Source organism: Schistocerca serialis, chromosome 8, assembly GCF_023864345.2.
Source record: "Schistocerca serialis cubense isolate TAMUIC-IGC-003099 chromosome 8, iqSchSeri2.2, whole genome shotgun sequence".
In the NCBI taxonomy this organism is placed as follows: Eukaryota; Metazoa; Arthropoda; class Insecta; order Orthoptera; family Acrididae; genus Schistocerca; species Schistocerca serialis.
The window spans coordinates 500,774,118-500,791,172 of NC_064645.1; the positions used below are offsets into that span (position 1 = coordinate 500,774,118).

At 38.4% G+C, this 17,055-nt stretch overlaps 1 protein-coding gene across 1 annotated transcript in view; it reads right to left on the bottom strand.

Annotated features, from left to right (window-relative positions):
• Positions 1–1,387: 1,387 nt before the first annotated feature.
• The window catches only part of LOC126417093 (ATPase family AAA domain-containing protein 2B-like), a 35,861-nt gene continuing 20,193 nt past the window's right edge, over positions 1,388–17,055 (bottom strand). Inside the window, exons 3-4 of the mRNA XM_050084988.1 lie at positions 2,144–2,344; positions 1,388–1,477 (exon numbers count right to left, since the gene is read on the bottom strand). Of these exons, the coding sequence (XP_049940945.1) occupies positions 1,409–1,477; positions 2,144–2,344 (270 nt within the window). The 3' untranslated portion in view covers positions 1,388–1,408. The remainder of the gene's footprint in view (positions 1,478–2,143; positions 2,345–17,055) is intronic.

Sequence of the window (17,055 nt, forward strand, 5' to 3'; positions counted from 1 at the left end):
AATAGGATACAATTAGTAAAAACAAACTGTCAAAAGTCAACACCCATGAAAGTAAAGAGAGGAATTCCGCAAGGCTCAGTGCTTGGCCCTTTCCTGTTCATTGTTTACATCAATGACTTCTCAAATTATATGCCATGCAACAATGTTCTGTATGATGATGATATGACACTAATAACATATGGAGAAAATCTGCAAGATGTCATAGAATACAACAAAGTACTAACTGAAATGAGCAGTGACTGGAGCAGAGCCAACCTTTTATCAATAAACAAATTGAAAACTGAAGAAATTTACTTCACCCTGAAACCAGTTGAACATAATACAAAAAATGTCAAGTTACTAGGTCTATATATAGATCAAAAACTTACATGGGACAGACACACACATTATCTGTGAGGCAAACTTGCTCGAACTCTCTTTCTATTACACAAGCTGAGACACGTTATCAGTAAAAATCTGCTAATCTCCACATACTTTGCTTTTTTCCATTCACAACTGCAATATGGGGTACTTATTTGGGGTAACTCAGTGGGTTCAAGTACCATCTTCAAGTGGAGAAGAAAGCAGTTAGGTGCATTTTAGTACTAGCACCAAGACAAAGTTGCAAAAATCATTTTAAAGAACTAAAGATAATGATACTACCTAGTATATACATTTATAATTGTTTAATATATGCTAAAGAGAATGCAAAGAACGTTAATTTAAGATCTGAACTGCACGTTCATAATACTTGAAATAATAGTAACATAGACCTACCATACACAAGGCTGACATTAACACAAAAGGGCCATAAACACCTTAGCTTGAAATTTTATAACGAACTCTCAAAGGCTGTGAGCAAACTACTGATGAATAACTTTAAGCAAACAATAGAAGTGTGGCTCAAATGTACACCATATTACTCACTTGATGAGTTTCTAAGCAGTGACACAAAAGAGATATGCTACATGAAACAAAAAACTGCCATTTGAATTATAACTATATGTTTGTGACAGTAATGTGCCAACAAAGACTTTTTACATGGATATGTAAGATGTACCATAAATATATCTTGATATTATTGTATATTTAACTGTTATGATGTATTATTATTATTATTATTATTATTATTACTATTGTGAATGAATAATTGTTGTATTATCAATATTACTTTAGCACGCGTATCTGCTTGCCCTGCACAGGCACAATTATGTACAATAATAATTATTGTAATTTTAGAAAAATGTATTGCACACACTAACAATGCCAATTGTATGGAAAACATACTGAAAGGTAAATAAAGAGTCTATTCTATTCTATTCTATTCTATTCTAACACGATGAGGTGCAAAGTGCACATCAGGCACAAGCACAAGATAGTATTTTCACTGTGTCACTGTGGCATTCAGGTTCTCATCACCCAATTGTTGTTATTTCAGACAACTTAACCCATTACAAGGATACTGTGATTGCATACAGCAAGGTACTGCCAACAATACCTGAAAATGCGAAGGTAGTTTCAATCTGGTCAGATGGACCTACCTCACAATTTAAAAACAAATATATTATTGCTGCTGTTCCTCAACTTCAGTTGTTCCACAACATAGGAATCTATTGGAACTTTTTTGCTACATTACACACTAAAGGAGCTATACATGGAATTGGTGCAGTTGTGGAACGGCACATGTGGAATGCAGTAAAAAGGTGAAAATTCATAGTAGGTGATGCATCAACTTTTGCTCAGGCAGCTGCAACTACCACAACTATGCAGGTTATTCACATGTCTGCTGATGAAATTGAAGGAATAAATGTGAAACTCAATCTGGCTCTAATATTTTCTTTAACACCATCAGTACCAAACATAAAAACATCTAAGGCTTTATACAAATTATTAAGAACAGCACCACTTTTTGCCAACTGTACTTGCAGTACTACATAATAATGTGGCAGTCTTACATATAATCATGGTATATTATCTGTAAACATCATCTCTTAATTCACTGTTAACAATTTTCATTTGTATATGCTGTCATCTGCCTCTAGGCTGCAACCTGTATTTGCTGTGACAAGACTAGCAATGTAAATAGGAAAGAATTGTTACAGTACAGTTCTAAAGTAATTAGTGTTATGTGACATTACATTTAAGACAAATCTGTTATACTCACAGAATCAGGCAGTTCAGTATATGGTACATGTGCTGTTGCCAGCAACAATACCTCTGTACGTGAATCAAAACAATTCATCACTCTCAGAAATATTGACCTCACCAGATCACCAGCCATGTTCCACCACTCAGTAATGTCCGGCAAGTACATTATGCAAGGTTGCTGCATTCTAACTGTTTCCAGTCTTTGTGACATAATAGCCTGGAATCAGACAGATAAACTGAATGTTTTCTTCCTTAACTGTTTGAAAGCAAAATAGCTATTTTAGGATATGGTACAAATCTCACTGCCACATAAACATAGCAAAAACTTTTCATGTCCCTGTGGAATGATACATTTGAACTAAAGTCAATATTTATTAAAAGTCCAAGGTATCGTCATGTGGGAAAAGAGAACAAATGTTTAGTAGAAATGAGCTATTGATAATGCCGTACAGGAGGGGCGGTCACCCCTCCCCTCCTCCACCACTTCAATCTCTGGGAGATGTGGGGGGGGGGGGCAGATGTTTTCTGCTCTTCCCCCCCCCCCCCCCCCCCCCCCCAACTTCACTTGGAGTTTCATTTGATCTATAGGCCGAGCCAGGGAATAAACTATGCTGCTGTCAAAAAATATGGGATCAATGTTTTTGTTGACAGTGATTTTTGCTTTTGACTGAAGCATGTTGACATCTTACAGCAGCTACTACACTCTGTCCTCTCCCTTCATCCTATTTTTCAGTCTGACTCCTAATGAGGGATAGCCTCTGTACACATATGTAACAAATTCTGCATAGCACTTTCGAACAGTGTGAGACTGATTGGGCCGTCTATGTCGTATAGATGAACTAGAGTGGCCAGTGCGCCGAATTTGGGCAAGATGTGCCAGTTTGAGACCTTGACAGTAAAAAATTGGTTTTGCTGTCCCTTTACAATATTAATAGTTATCCTCTGCACCTGCGTAATAATATATTGATCAAAACAAGTACTGACACCACCGCTATTAGTTATTGTTCAGTTCCCCTTGAATCTAATCTCACACAAGTTCGCAGATTTGCAGATGGTGCAAAATTTTTTTTGGTCAGTTTAGTCTTGCAGTCATGCAGGCACAAGCCATGTGCGGTCCTATTGAAAATGATGAACATCGCCCCAAAACGCCCAAATTGTGGACAGTACGCCTGACCTGGCTCGCCGCTACTACAATGTCCACCGCACTCTACGAACAATACCAAATTTAAGAAAATAAAAACAGCTTGATAACCTAAATGTGAGGAGAGGTAGTATTCTGACACTCCCCTCTTTTCCCTTCCTTCAGCACCACCGTGCTTTCACGCCGTAGCTACATCGTTATGCATTGTTGCTCTGGTAATGAATGTGAAACGTGTACAGTGTAGCCAGTGATTTTTCTCCAGATTTCTACACAGAGATAAAGACACGCATTTGATTTGCAGTTTCAAGGTGATTATGAGTGAACCTTTGTGGTGAAAGGCATGTAATTATTTTATGTCATTTATTTGTCATAAATCTCCTAACTCAATATTGTTCTTAGTAGTTCTTTGAAGAATGTAAACATAATTTTAGTCTCACACTTCTCAATGAGACTTTTATGGGAAAGGGGGGGGGGGCTATGACGTACCCCAAAAGCATTTGCAAAAAGATGTCACTCATTTCCAATACAATGGGAATGCTTTTGAGTTAAAGGGGACATCAAATATGCAAAAGCGACAAAACAGTGCCGACCTACACTGGAATAGTCAGAACTCGCTTGACCATCTGTATCAGTGGCAAACAGTTCCACCTCAAGGATTCAAGCAGGAAAAAGCAAAGAAGAGTTTCCAAAATAATTAACAACAGTCGGTGGTTGCCCAAGTTGCGTGACATCTGCTAGCCAATCAGGAGAAAGCTGAAACCACTTTACTAGTAATTATCAGTTCACTCAGGTTCCTGAGTCGAACAAGAAATGCACTGAGAGGCCATGAAATGGTCTCTGGGAACCTCATGATGCTTTCTGATAGGAGAAAGAATGATGCACCAGAACTGAAGATATAGCTGAGACCCAGTGACACTTTGTTTGTAGCCAGTGATATAAAACGAAGTACTGGAAATTATGCCTCACGTGACTGAGTGAGAAATTGTACAGCAAATAAAAAATTCCCCATTTTCAGAACTATGGCAGATTCAACGACGGACATGGCTAGCCAGCAACAGTTCACTCTTTGTGTACATTGTGTTGACCCTGAAACGCTTGTAATAAAAAAAAACTTTTTCTGGGTTTATATAGACTTCCGAACTCCAAGGCACAAACATTGGTAACTACCATTAAAGACATCCTTCTGAGACCGTCACTAGTTTCTACGTGCCCACTGTTTCTATTATGTCTCCATGCTCATAAAATATTATGTCCAGCCTTGTCGTCAAATATGGGATGTCTAGGAATCCTTTATACTCAGTTCACTAGACAATCAGATAAAACAAGTCGTATTAATGGGTTTTATTACAAAAAAATAAATGGCAATACTTAACTTCAACAATTACACAAAAGTATTGCAAGCAAAGGGTAACATACAAAATAAAAATATTCGTGCTATATACATAGTACAAGTGAAGTGAATAGAGTTGACGCTTGTATACAAATGCACAATCTTGAAGCTGCCAATCACCTGGCCATCACCAGTTGGTTGTGGCGCTTGTGTCCTCTTCACATAGGGCCCACTGCTCTCGCATTGTTGTCCTGGATAGGGGTCGGTCAGCATGCTATTGGCTGACTTCTTCTCACAGCTGTCTCTTCTCTTTCATTCCCAACTGGCATGCTGGTGCTTGACTTTACGCCGTAACAATTTTGATGGTGCAACTAATATGTCTGGGTGGAGCAAAAGTGTGAAGGAAATTCTTATTCAAGACCAGCAATGTGTTGTTACATCCGCTGCAGCAATCATTCTTTGGATCAAACACTACAGGGAGTTTCAAGAAGCTGTGACCCATCATGCAATATACTGACTGGTAACTGTGAAAGATGTCTTAAATATAATATGAGAATCTGCAAAAAGGAAAAATGTGTGCTAACATCTGGTGTCAATGAGATGAATCCAAATTCACAGGTTCAACGACTGATTCCAATGTGTCCCACCCAATGGGATGTAAGAGTAAAATCTTTGACACATTTCACGGACTGGGTCCAGAAAATGGTGACCAAAATATTGAATGTACCAAGCTCAGTTACAGATGAAAGGAGATAAGTCCTGCAAGGCTATACAAAGCAGCTTGAAAAGTTAGAAACTATTTTTTTTATAGCAGTAGCAACTGAAGTGTTTGGACTGTGTGAGGAACTGGCCAGATCCCCACAGAGTACAAATTTTAATGCAGCCAGAGTGAAACATACTGTGGAGGTTCTAAAAGTAGCTCTAGCAAATCATAGGATTACAGAAGCATTTGATATGCTGTTAGAGAAATTCGGAGATTATTCTAAAAACCTAAACCCAAGTATCTCATGGCCAAGAAAAATACCAGCAAAATTGCAACATACAAGAGCACTGTCTGTTTCCAAAGAATGTCTCAAGACCAAAAATTTAGGAAAGATTTGTTTGAAATTCTTAATCTCCTTCTGAATGAGACTGATAGAAGGTTCAACGAAGAGGATCTAAAGCAACTATCTCTTCTTGAAGAGATACTTATTACATTGTCCCAAAAACATCCTCCATCTACACAATGTTTGGAAGAATTGCTTGGAGTACATACAACAGACTTTAATCTGGACAGGCTTCATGTACAGCTCGAAATGCTGCAAACCATTACGACTTATATACAACCATGTAATGGATCCTTTATTGGAAGAAAACTTATTGCTGAACCCGGTAAGTTTAAAGAACTCTTTCAGGAAGTTATTCGCCTCATCATTCTGATTCTGACAGTTCCAGTATCATCAGCATCCTCTTGAGATGTCATTCAACACCTTGAGAAGACTTAAAACGTGCCTCAGATGAACCATGGATTGGTCAAGTATGGGTGTCATGAAAGAATTTGTTTCCAAAACTGTCAAAAGGAAAACTAATTTAGGAAATTGTTATGTAAAAATTTTTGTCTGGATAAAAAGAAAATAAATGCCGTTTTCTTTTTCAAATAAATCATGTTTTTCTTTTTTTCTTTAAGATGTGATGCACAGTGTTTGTAAAATAGTAATAACAACAAAAGATATCTCTCTGGCCAATTGACAGTAAATATGAACTCCTTTTCATAGATGGTCTCAAAACAAAGGAGGACCAGTGTCTTCCCAGATAAATGATGTCTTTTAAAAATTGAAGCAACAAAATAGTTTTCAAGAGCATGGCCTAAAAATTTGGGTCAATAGCAGCTGGTTGCTTGGTTTGGGGATAAAGGGACAAAACTACAGGATCATCAGTCCCTTCCATATTAGTATTAATAAGTTGTTTCTCTCTGTAGAACAACATACTGGTGATTACCTAACAGACCTTCCCACACTGTCGGTATGAAAGTATTCTTAACAGAAACCAGTAAATAGGTTTGTTTGTCGCTCCCCACCCCCCAAAGAAATAGTTTGTATGCTACAGGCTATTGAAGGAGTTAGTGGGAAAGATAACAACTAAGTCAAATGAGACACAGCAAAACATATCTGTTTGCTTTTATTGATTTTCTCCTTGTCCTGTCCATCTCTATATGACTTGAATCACCTTATGGAAGAGTTTTCTATTAATGCTTGAAAGGGCCATTTCTCCTCTTTTGTTAAAGAAGAAACTTTGGATTTTGAATGATACCATTCTTTCTACTTACGGCTCATTTACACAGTCTGACAAACACTTCTGAGTGTTTTGAGGAGTCTGGGTGTGGATGTAGACATGTTGTTACGTGACAGGTAGATTTTTTTTGTACGTTGGGATCCATGCATAAGGGGAAAACAACAAAAATTCTCAAATTTATCTACAAAACGTATTCATTCATTCAGTTCTGTGTCCAGTCCGCATTTCCAGAAGGTAGCAACTCCGATGGCCTTGTTGTTTCCCTCGATCAGGTCCTGTGTTGTGCAGGGTTGTTCGAGTTGAGGACAAATTAGCAGGTGGGCCGGATATTGTGTTGTTCTGCACTTGCAGGATGTATCTCCATCAGCTGGAAGAATGCCCCACTTTTGCATGTTGGTCTTGCAAAGAGGAACACACACCCTAAGACAATTGAGTGATCTCCAAATACGGTAGGGCAAGTCATTTCCTGGAGCTAGCTCTTCCTTTACAGGGATATCAGGTGGTAGCTTTCTCCTCCACCTGGTGATGCGGTTAGACTCTGGTGTTCCCTCTAGTGTTTGAGTTCTGGCAATGAAGCTCTTTCTTGACTTCAGTTGATGGACTACAGCATGATGATCATGCAGTGGATGTTGGGGATCACAAGTTTGCTTAGCCCTCTCTTCATCAGCAGCAACAGCTCTTCTAATAGTGGGGGCAGCTATTCTAATAATCGGGTAGATTTTATCAACTGGAGTTGGCTTCATACATCCCGACAAAATTCGGACGGTCTCATTGATTGCAAGATCCACCTGTTTGGTGTGAGTGGATGCACTCCACACAGGTGAAGCATACTCTGCAGTGGACACACACAAAGCAAGAGCCGAAATTCTCAGGACAGGAGGACTTGCTCCCCAGGCGATGGATGTGAGCTTCCTCAAGATGTTATTCCGTGAACTAACTTTCAGCCTGTGTTATGGCATTGTTTCTTGAAGGACAGAGTTTGGTCAAGGGTAACACCCAGATATACTGGTGTTGAACAATGCCTCAGTCAGTTGCCTTGCCATGTAATGTCCAATTCCTGCCGAGTTTCTCTATTCTTCAAGTGAAATGCGCACGCCTGAGTCTGGTTGGGATTTGGCTTTGGATGATTGGCTTTGTAGTAGGAGCCAAGCGTATCTAGTGCAGAAGTCAACTTTTCCTCTACTTCTTCAAACATCTTTCCTTGAGCAGCCACTGCAGTATCGTCAGCATAGATGAAAAGCCTGGAATTTTCTGTTATGGGCTGGTCATTAGTGTAAACATTGAAGAGCGCAGGGGCGAGCACACTGCCTTGAGGTAAGCCATTCTTTTGTGTGCGTCATCTGCTTTTCTTACCCTGGAGAGAGACTTGGAATCTTCTGTTCTGCAGGTGAGTACCAATAAGGGATGTTAGTTGGTAATCTTTGGTGAGTTGGTAAATTTTCCTCAGCAACTTCCTGTGGTTGATAGTGTCATATGCAGCTGTTAGGTTGACAAAGGCAACTCCTATTATATTACACAGTTTGAAAACATCTATGATGTGCTGAGTGAGGTTCAGTATCTGACTGCAGCCCGACTTTCCAGGTTGAAAGCCAGCTTGTTGAGGGATGAACTTTTCTTTGAGGATGCCTCTAATTCGGTTAAGGATAAGATGCTCGAAGACCGTGAAACAGTGCCATAACAGTGATATTGGGTGGAAGTTTTTAGGGTCATTTGGTTCCTTACCAGGCTTAAGTAGTGCAACCACATGAGCTTTCCTCCATACAATAAATAATCAAAGTGATCAATAAAATAGAAAACATATTGAAACATAAAAACACAGACTGAAGCAAAGGAAATGCATTATATGAATGTGTGGTTTCTGTTCTTTTGTACATGTCCAAAAGTACAGGCACCAGGCATTCATATAGTTTATTCACCTACATGGGCAGTGGACACACCTTCTTCAGTGTGGATGCACAAGTATGTCCAACTTCCTGTGGGAACCTCAGAGTAGTGAGCATGAAGAAAATGAAGAGAGACTGCGGATAGGTGGCACTGGGTGGCAATGTGAGTTGGCTGTGAGCCATGCCAAGATAGTCCAGACAGTTATGATAACACTATTTCCCATATGGTGCAGTGGTTAACGAACCTGCCTAGTAAGCAGGAGATCCTAGTCCAGTACATAATTTCATTCATTGCCACTGATTCTGTGTAATGTCCCAATGCAGCTGACATCAGTAATCCCTTCCCTTTCCTTTTCTTTCTCATGCCCCTCCACCTTCAATTTACATGTAAAGAAAATAATTCAGACTTAAAACATATTTAAATCTGCAAAACAGTGTGTCACTTTTTTATAGCACAAGTACTATCAATATTGAGCATGATTCCCACAAGCAATATGAAGCACATACATGGGTGTGTGATGCTGTAAATGATGCTACCTGTTAAGTGTCATAGGAAGTGTGTGTCATTCTTCTTGTAAACCTGTTTTTAATTAAGCAAACTGCCTTTGGAAGAAATTGTCCAGTAGCTAAACAACTCACAAGAGTATACTAAACATGTGCCATGGATTTCAGATTTGGAGACTGAGGTGATCAGTAATGCTTTATACTGTACGCTGCTGAAGACATTCAGTACTGTCTCTTCTAGGGCGAAATACCATCTAGGCAGTTATCATTACAGACCTGCACAGTCATTGTTCCACATGAAAGTCTACTCATGTAGATGCACATACATCACCCAACACACAGAAAGTCTCCTTTGAATCCTTTCACAAATCTAACATAGGAAATACGCAGTTTTGGATCCCCATAAAGATATGGAAATGCTGCAAGAAATGCATGCTTGAGCATAAATGCAGATACTAGCCAAGCCTGCTGGTCACACTGCTATATTTGACCATGAACAGAACTTGTGCAATGTCATTCATATTTTACAAGTGTCACTCGTGGTCAGTAGATGGATCTAAGTGAATTTGAACATAGGAAAATTGTTGGTGCTCATATGGTGCATTCTTCCCATAACCAAGGTTGCTGAAATGTTTTGTGTTTCAAGAGTATATCTAATATTTATATTGCCTACAGGGAAAGTGGAAAAAGATCATTCCCTAAATCACAATGCGGATAAAACTTTGCGTTGAGTAATTTGGGCAGATGTCAATTGAAGAAGTCTGTGATGAAAAATAATGAGAATGACAACTGCAAAATTCAATACAGAACTGAATGTCGCACTTGCAAACTCAGTCAGCACCAAAAAAATTAAGGGAGCTCCATAAGCATGGAATTGCAGGATGAGCTGGCATATCAAAACCAAACAGTGATACATATATCCATGACAGAAAAACATGGTGTCAAAGCTGGATTATGGTGCACTGGAAGAACGTCATTTGGTCATATGAGTCTTAGTTTCACACTGTTTCCAACTTCTGGCCAAGTTCAAGTTCATGTCCCAAGAGTGGACTCCTGGTAATCTCCATTGTCACACTACCACCATTACATGTGACTTTTTCGGCTCCTCAGGTCCATTCCATAGTGCAATGTTTGTTCCCCAGTGGTAATACGTTCCAAGATGACAGGGGCCCTGTTCACACAGCTTGTATCATTCATGAAGATGAATAGTTGCACCTCTTCTGACTATCACAGTCACTATATATCAGTGTTATTAAGCCTTTATGGACTACTTTGAAGAGAAGGGTGTGTGGTTGCTATCCACCTCCATCATTCTTACCTGAACTTGTCACTGTTTTCCAGGAAGAATGGCATAAGATTCCCTTGAGAATCATATACATTCTGAGATAACTAGGAGCTGTTTTGTATGCCAGACGTTTTCCTGTTATTATTAGGCATGGTAATGTGTTGTGGTTTTGGTGTTTCCATATTTTTGTGCACCCACTGAATGTGGAGCTCTACGAGGGTCACTCCAAAAGAAATGCACACTATTTTTTTTTAAATCCATATTTTATTCTACATATTTGAAAATTTTATAGCGTGTAGATACATCCTTTAGGAACAATATTTTCATTTCTCCACATAATTTCCATCCCTCTCAAGTACCTTACGCCACCTTGGAACCAGTGCCTGTATGCCCGCATGGTAAAATTCTGGACCAAACTGTTGGAGCCACTGTTTGGCAGTGTGCACAAGGGAATCATCATCTTCAAACCTTGTTCCATGAAGAGAGTCTTTCAGTTTCCCAAAGAGATGATAGTCACATGGAGTCAGGTCAGGATTGTAAGGCGGCTGTTTCAGTGTTGTCCACCCAAGTTTTGTGATCACTTCCATGGTTTTTTGACTGACATGTGGCCGTGCATTGTCGTGCAACAACAAAACATCCTGCTTTTGCCGATGTGGTCGAACACAACTCAGTCGAGCTTGAGGTTTCTTCAGTGTCGTCACATATGCATCAGAATTTATGGTGGTTCCACTTGACATGATGTCTGCAAGCAAGAGTCCTTCGGAATCAAAAAACACTGTAGCCATAACGTTTCCAGCAGAAGGTGTGGTTTTGACTTTTTTTTTCTTAGGTGAATTTGCATGATGCCACTCCATTGATTGCCTCTTCGTCTCTGGTGAAAAATGATGGAGCCATGTTTCATCATCTGTCACAATTCTTCCAAGAAATTCATCTCCATCATTTTCGTACTGTTCCAAAAGTTCGCTGCATACTGTTTTTCTGGTTTCTTTGTGAGCCACTGTCAACATCCTGGGAACCCACCTGGCAGAGACCTTTTTTTAACGCCAACACTTTTAGTATTCTGCAAACACTTCCTTCCCCTATCCCAGCGTAGCATGAAAATTCGTTCACTGTGATGCATCTGTCAGCAGTCACCAATTTGTTAACTCTCTGCACATTGTCTGGAGTGTGTGCAGTACGAGGCCTGCCACTGCAAGGACAATCCTCAATATTGCCGTGCCTGCTTTCATCACGTAACCTGCTTGCCCACCAACTAACTGTACTGCGATCGACAGCAGCATCTCCATACACCTTTTCAACCTCTTGTGGATGTTTCCCACTGTCTCACTTTCACAGCACAGGAATTCTATGACAGCACATTACTTCTGACGAATGTCAAGTGTAGTAGCCATCTTGAAGACATGCTGTGACGGCACCACTCACGGAAAAAGGTTGAACTAAGTTTGAAAACAAGTGGGAAGGATGTATCTACACACTGTAAAACTTTCACACATGCAGAATGAAAACTATATTTTTACAAAAATAGTGTGCATTTCTTTTGGAGTGACCCTTGTATTTTGGGAACAGGAAACTTAATTTCCCTGTAAATTGGATTTGCTGTCTTAAGTTGTAGCTGAGTCCTTCTAATTTAAGAAAACCAGTATATATTTTTGAGTGTTGTTTTATTTTGGTAATTATCTTCTGTATAAATGTTGTGTTCATTGCACTGTTTAGTATTTGCTGAAATATTAAAAGTAACTTTGTGGTCATAGAGGAGCATGTCTTTAAAACAGAGTCATCTTCCAAATTGCGTTAATAAGTTCCTCCACAGGAAAAAATCTAATAGACTTTTTTGATTTGTGTAACTTGACTTAGTGAGAAGTTTTCTTGTTGTGAATGTTTAACGTTTCTATTACTCAAACTGAATCCACTTACGAGCTTTTGGAATAAAAGCGTGTTAAACAGGAGCCACAGGTACATCAAACTGAAGGCGCAGTTGAATTTTAAACCTTAGCAAATTTTCTAAAATTTCTTCATCAGAACAAAGATTGGGAAAAGGAAGAGCATGTATTCAGGTGCTGAATGGCAGGAAAAGTCACCCCAAACACTAAATAAGAAGAAACACTCAATATGGTAATGAATGTAACTAAAATTGATTAAATCCCAGAAGACTCAATAAAATGCTGGGTGATAAGTGGTTGTGATTAGTGTTGTTGACACACAACAACATGAGCATCAGCAATTAACTATACATAAAGATAAGCAAACAAAATTATAGAAATCCCATAAAGCAATCGTAATGAATAATTCAATGAAAGTGAGTAAAGAAGTAAGCAAAACTATAGATGACTGTGAAAGATAGATGTGGACTTATATCATTAAGCAATCATGAGGAAAACTATGAGAATGGTGATATATTGATTACATAGAAAAAGACGGGTTTGGAGGAATTCAAAATCCATTCCTTGTTGTCAACTGCAACACTTTGTATACAAATGAGATTTTCCTTGCTTTGTCTAATAGGCATCGCAAGGGTTCCAGTTGTGACAAAGCAAGCTGGGATCTCTTTGCTTCCTCTCTTGTTTTGCCATTTGCCTCCTTAAATTCATTTTTTTGTTTTTGGCCTATTAGCATTAACAAACATCAGTATAATCTGCACTTTCATAAAAGGCAAAAGTTGGCCCTCAGTCTTAAAAAATATAGCACCAGATCTAATTTTGTGTATCTAATCAATCTCTTAATTTATTTTGACTATTCCTAGTTAATGTCTTTTGTCATAGGGTGAAATCAGTAATTGTTTCATGACTTAAATTCTGTTGTTGACTTATAAACAAATATAAATTCTATACTAATTATAAACATTTGGAAGAAGAACTACTAGGATTCTTAGAGTATTTATTTGGCTCTATTTGGAAACATATTAGCAAAATCAGCCCTCAGTTAATTCCAAAATAATTACCAGGTTTGTCAAAAGTATTGTCTGTATAACTATATCTGTTAATTTCATTATTTAAGCAAATAATTCAGCCTAACCTTTGTGGTAGAAAAACTGTTAAAAAGGAGGAGTTTTTCAAGGTCTTCAGTTAATTGAATGAGTTATGTTTTAATTATAATTTCTGTAAATTAAACATTGAACAATGTATAGTTTCAGTCCTATTATTGTGAGGATATCTAAAGGACTGATTTTTAGTCCCAAGTCAGTCAGTCTATGGCTGATTTTTCAGATGGGAAGTCTGTATCAATTAGAGTAACAATAATGCAGTGGAATTAGTGTAACACCAATAGGCCATGTCTAAAACAATGACAGTGTCACACATACCGTATTATTCTAAAAGAACTGTGAACTGTGGGGTTAGGTTTTTACTTCTCATAGATGTTCAACAGCAAACTATTGTAGCAATGTTCTGATATTTGTTTGCCTGCAAGCTATTAATGAGGCTAATCTAATTTACCAATAGTGAACTGGCCATTTAACTGTGTAACGTTGGGGGTTTGTGAATAGTGTGAGTAAAGAACTGTGAAACACAACTGAGTAACTGTTGGCTACATCATTCACAGTAGTCATTGTTGAACTGCCCCCCCCCCCCCAATTTTTTAGCCAGTGTAACAATGTGGTGTGTCGACACCGAGGACTACCAATGAAGAAACACAATAAACAAGGACTCATGAACTTCGAACAGTGAACTTAAAAACGGTTTACAGTACAGTGATTTTTATGAAGTGAGTGTGTGATACGTGTGTCATCGGAGTTTTGTTGAGGACGGTGAACAGACAATATTATGGGAGTATGAAATTCAATTATTTTCAGAATATCAGAATTGATGTAGCTAATCAGTGATTGGGTTCTATGGAAGTAGCCATTGAGTTCAGGAGCAGTCAATCAACACACAGGTGGACACAGCCGACCATGATAAACAAGTCACCTCGCTGAGAAAATTACAACTTGCAGCAGCCATGGAGATGATGATCGATATGACAACTGCAGCAACAGCAACAGGAGATGAGTGAATAAAAATACTGAATAAAAATACAGTAATTCATAGCAAAATCCATTTTGTATTAAGTGATACCTAATTAGTGGCCTTAACGAACAAGACAATGTGATGGAGGAGAATGGACAGCAAGGGAGTAATGTGATTCTTAACAAAACTAGCTGTAGAGGTTAAGTTTTTAAATGAAAAGAAAGACATAATGGGGACTGGTTCAGCAGACGATAGTGTTTACAAATCAGACTTGAATGTAACTTTCAATGATGGGGACAAAAGTCTTATCGTAGATGAAATGACAAAAGTGTCATCTACATTGTGTGGTGATGAGAGCAAAATGGACAAAAACATTACTGAAGTGGGTGAAATTGTTAAGGCTAAGGGGGAGGACTCTAGTAGCAAAAGTCAGCAAGGGGGAAAATTTATGGCAGATGGAAAACTGGAAGTGATGTTAAGGCAAATTATGAGTATTATGAGTACAAAAGAAGACATTAGTAGTATTAAAACTGATATGACTACATTAAAGGATGAACTGAAGAAAGAAATTAAATATGAAATTAAGATAGTCAGCTCTAATATATCAGAATTAAATAAGAAGGTTGAGACGGTAGTTAAAGATTGTGATGAAAAGAAAGAGAAATTAGTACATAATACTAATGATAAATTAACATTAAAGAGTAGTAAATGTGTAGAAGAGAGAAAGAAGCTTTGTGATGACTATAGTAGGAGGGTGGAGGCTTTCGAGAAACAGTGTAAAGATGAAGTCAAAGCAGACAGGAAATCTTGTGCTGAAAATAGGGTTAAACTTGAGAAACAAATTAATCAGATTAAAAATAATTTAGAAACGGAGGTAGAAACCAAGTGTGCAGTAGTGGTAGAGGAAAAACTGGTACAAGTAAATAAAAATATAGAGTCAAAATTGGCTGAAATGGAGAAAAAGATGGAAGAGATACAAAATCTAAAGCAGAGAATATGTGGTATCCTAAACAGTCTTTCATTTGTTAGTTGTAAGAAATTTAGTGATTTTGAATCATATGGGGAAGTGCATCCACTGGATTTCATTAGGGAATTCAATGATCTGCCTGAAACATGGACTGGCAAAGAGAAAATGTCATTTGTGAGAGGTTTTTTGAGAGGGGGTGCTTATGGATGAGCAGCTCAGGTATTTGATAGTTGTACCTCATGGCATAACTTTAAGAAAGCATTTTTAGATGAATATTGGTCCAAAGAGAAGCAGTAGATAATCTTGAGTGAATTTTGGCGAGGAGAGAGATTTGAATCTGGGAAGGGTACTGTGAAAGGTTTCTGTCAGCATTGGATAAACAAACTGGAACATTTTGACAAAGAGCTAGGTAGTGAATCAATAACTGGGGGTTTAGAAACTAAGTTGCCTCAGAATGTTAGGGAATTGCTTGTACCTGCCCCTAGGGGTAACTAAGTGATTTTTTGGGTTGGGTTGGTTTGGGTTGATTTGGTGGAAGAGACCAAACAGCGAGGTCAGTGGTCTCATTGGATTAGGGAAGGATGGGGAAGGAAGTTGGCCATGCCTTTTCAAAGGAACCATCCCAGCATTTGCCTGAAGCGGTTTAGGGAAATCACGGAAAACCTAAATCAGGATGGCCGGACACAGGATTGAACCGTCATTTTTTTCTAAATGCAAGTCCAGTGTGCTAACCACTGCGCCACCTCGCTCAGTATGATTTTTAGAATTATGTTGATAAAGTGGAGATGGTGAAGCCCTGAGTGGAAGATAATAGGAGGAATTTTGACGACAATAGTCAATCAGGGAGAGAATTTCAGGTAAATAAGATGAACAGGACTAATTATAGTAGAAATTCAAGGAATGGTTGGGTGGAGGATAGCCAGAATTGGCACGGAGATGATAGGAGAAATTCAAATAACAGAAATGGAGGAGATGATTTTAATTCTGGATCAAACCAATTAAACTAGATAATGCTCAAGTTTTGGCTCGCACTAGAGCAGGTGGTGATGAAGAGCCATGTGCATATAAATATGTTGTAATCACAGGTAAATTAATGTAAATGATAGCAGCAAGACAAGAGTAAATTCTAATATAGTGAGATGTTGAATGATGGTGCATGTGGCAATGTTTATCCTGTAAAAAGAGAGGAGGAACTTACTATAATAAAATTAAGTGATGAAACAGAGTGTGTTGCTGTTACCCAGGATGTCCAAAGTGTCAAAATGGATGGTAAATTTTTAAGAGAACAGAAGGAATTCTGGTGTATTGCTTTGTGGCCTAATATTGCAAACAAGGACCAACTAATCAGCCAAGTATTTGAGGGTAATGAAAGTGACAGTGGGTCTGATTCTAACAGTTGTAATGATGTATAGCAATGACAAATCCAGTAGTGATGAGAATGGGGTATTTGAATTTATGATTGATAATGATGGCAATGTGTTAAGTAAAGAAAGAATAAAGGAGGATAATATTAGGCCCAATGAAGAATTAGAGTTTTATGCTGAATCACACCATGGCAAAAATTAGGGATTTAGCCACACCTAAATACAAATACAACCCTGTAAAG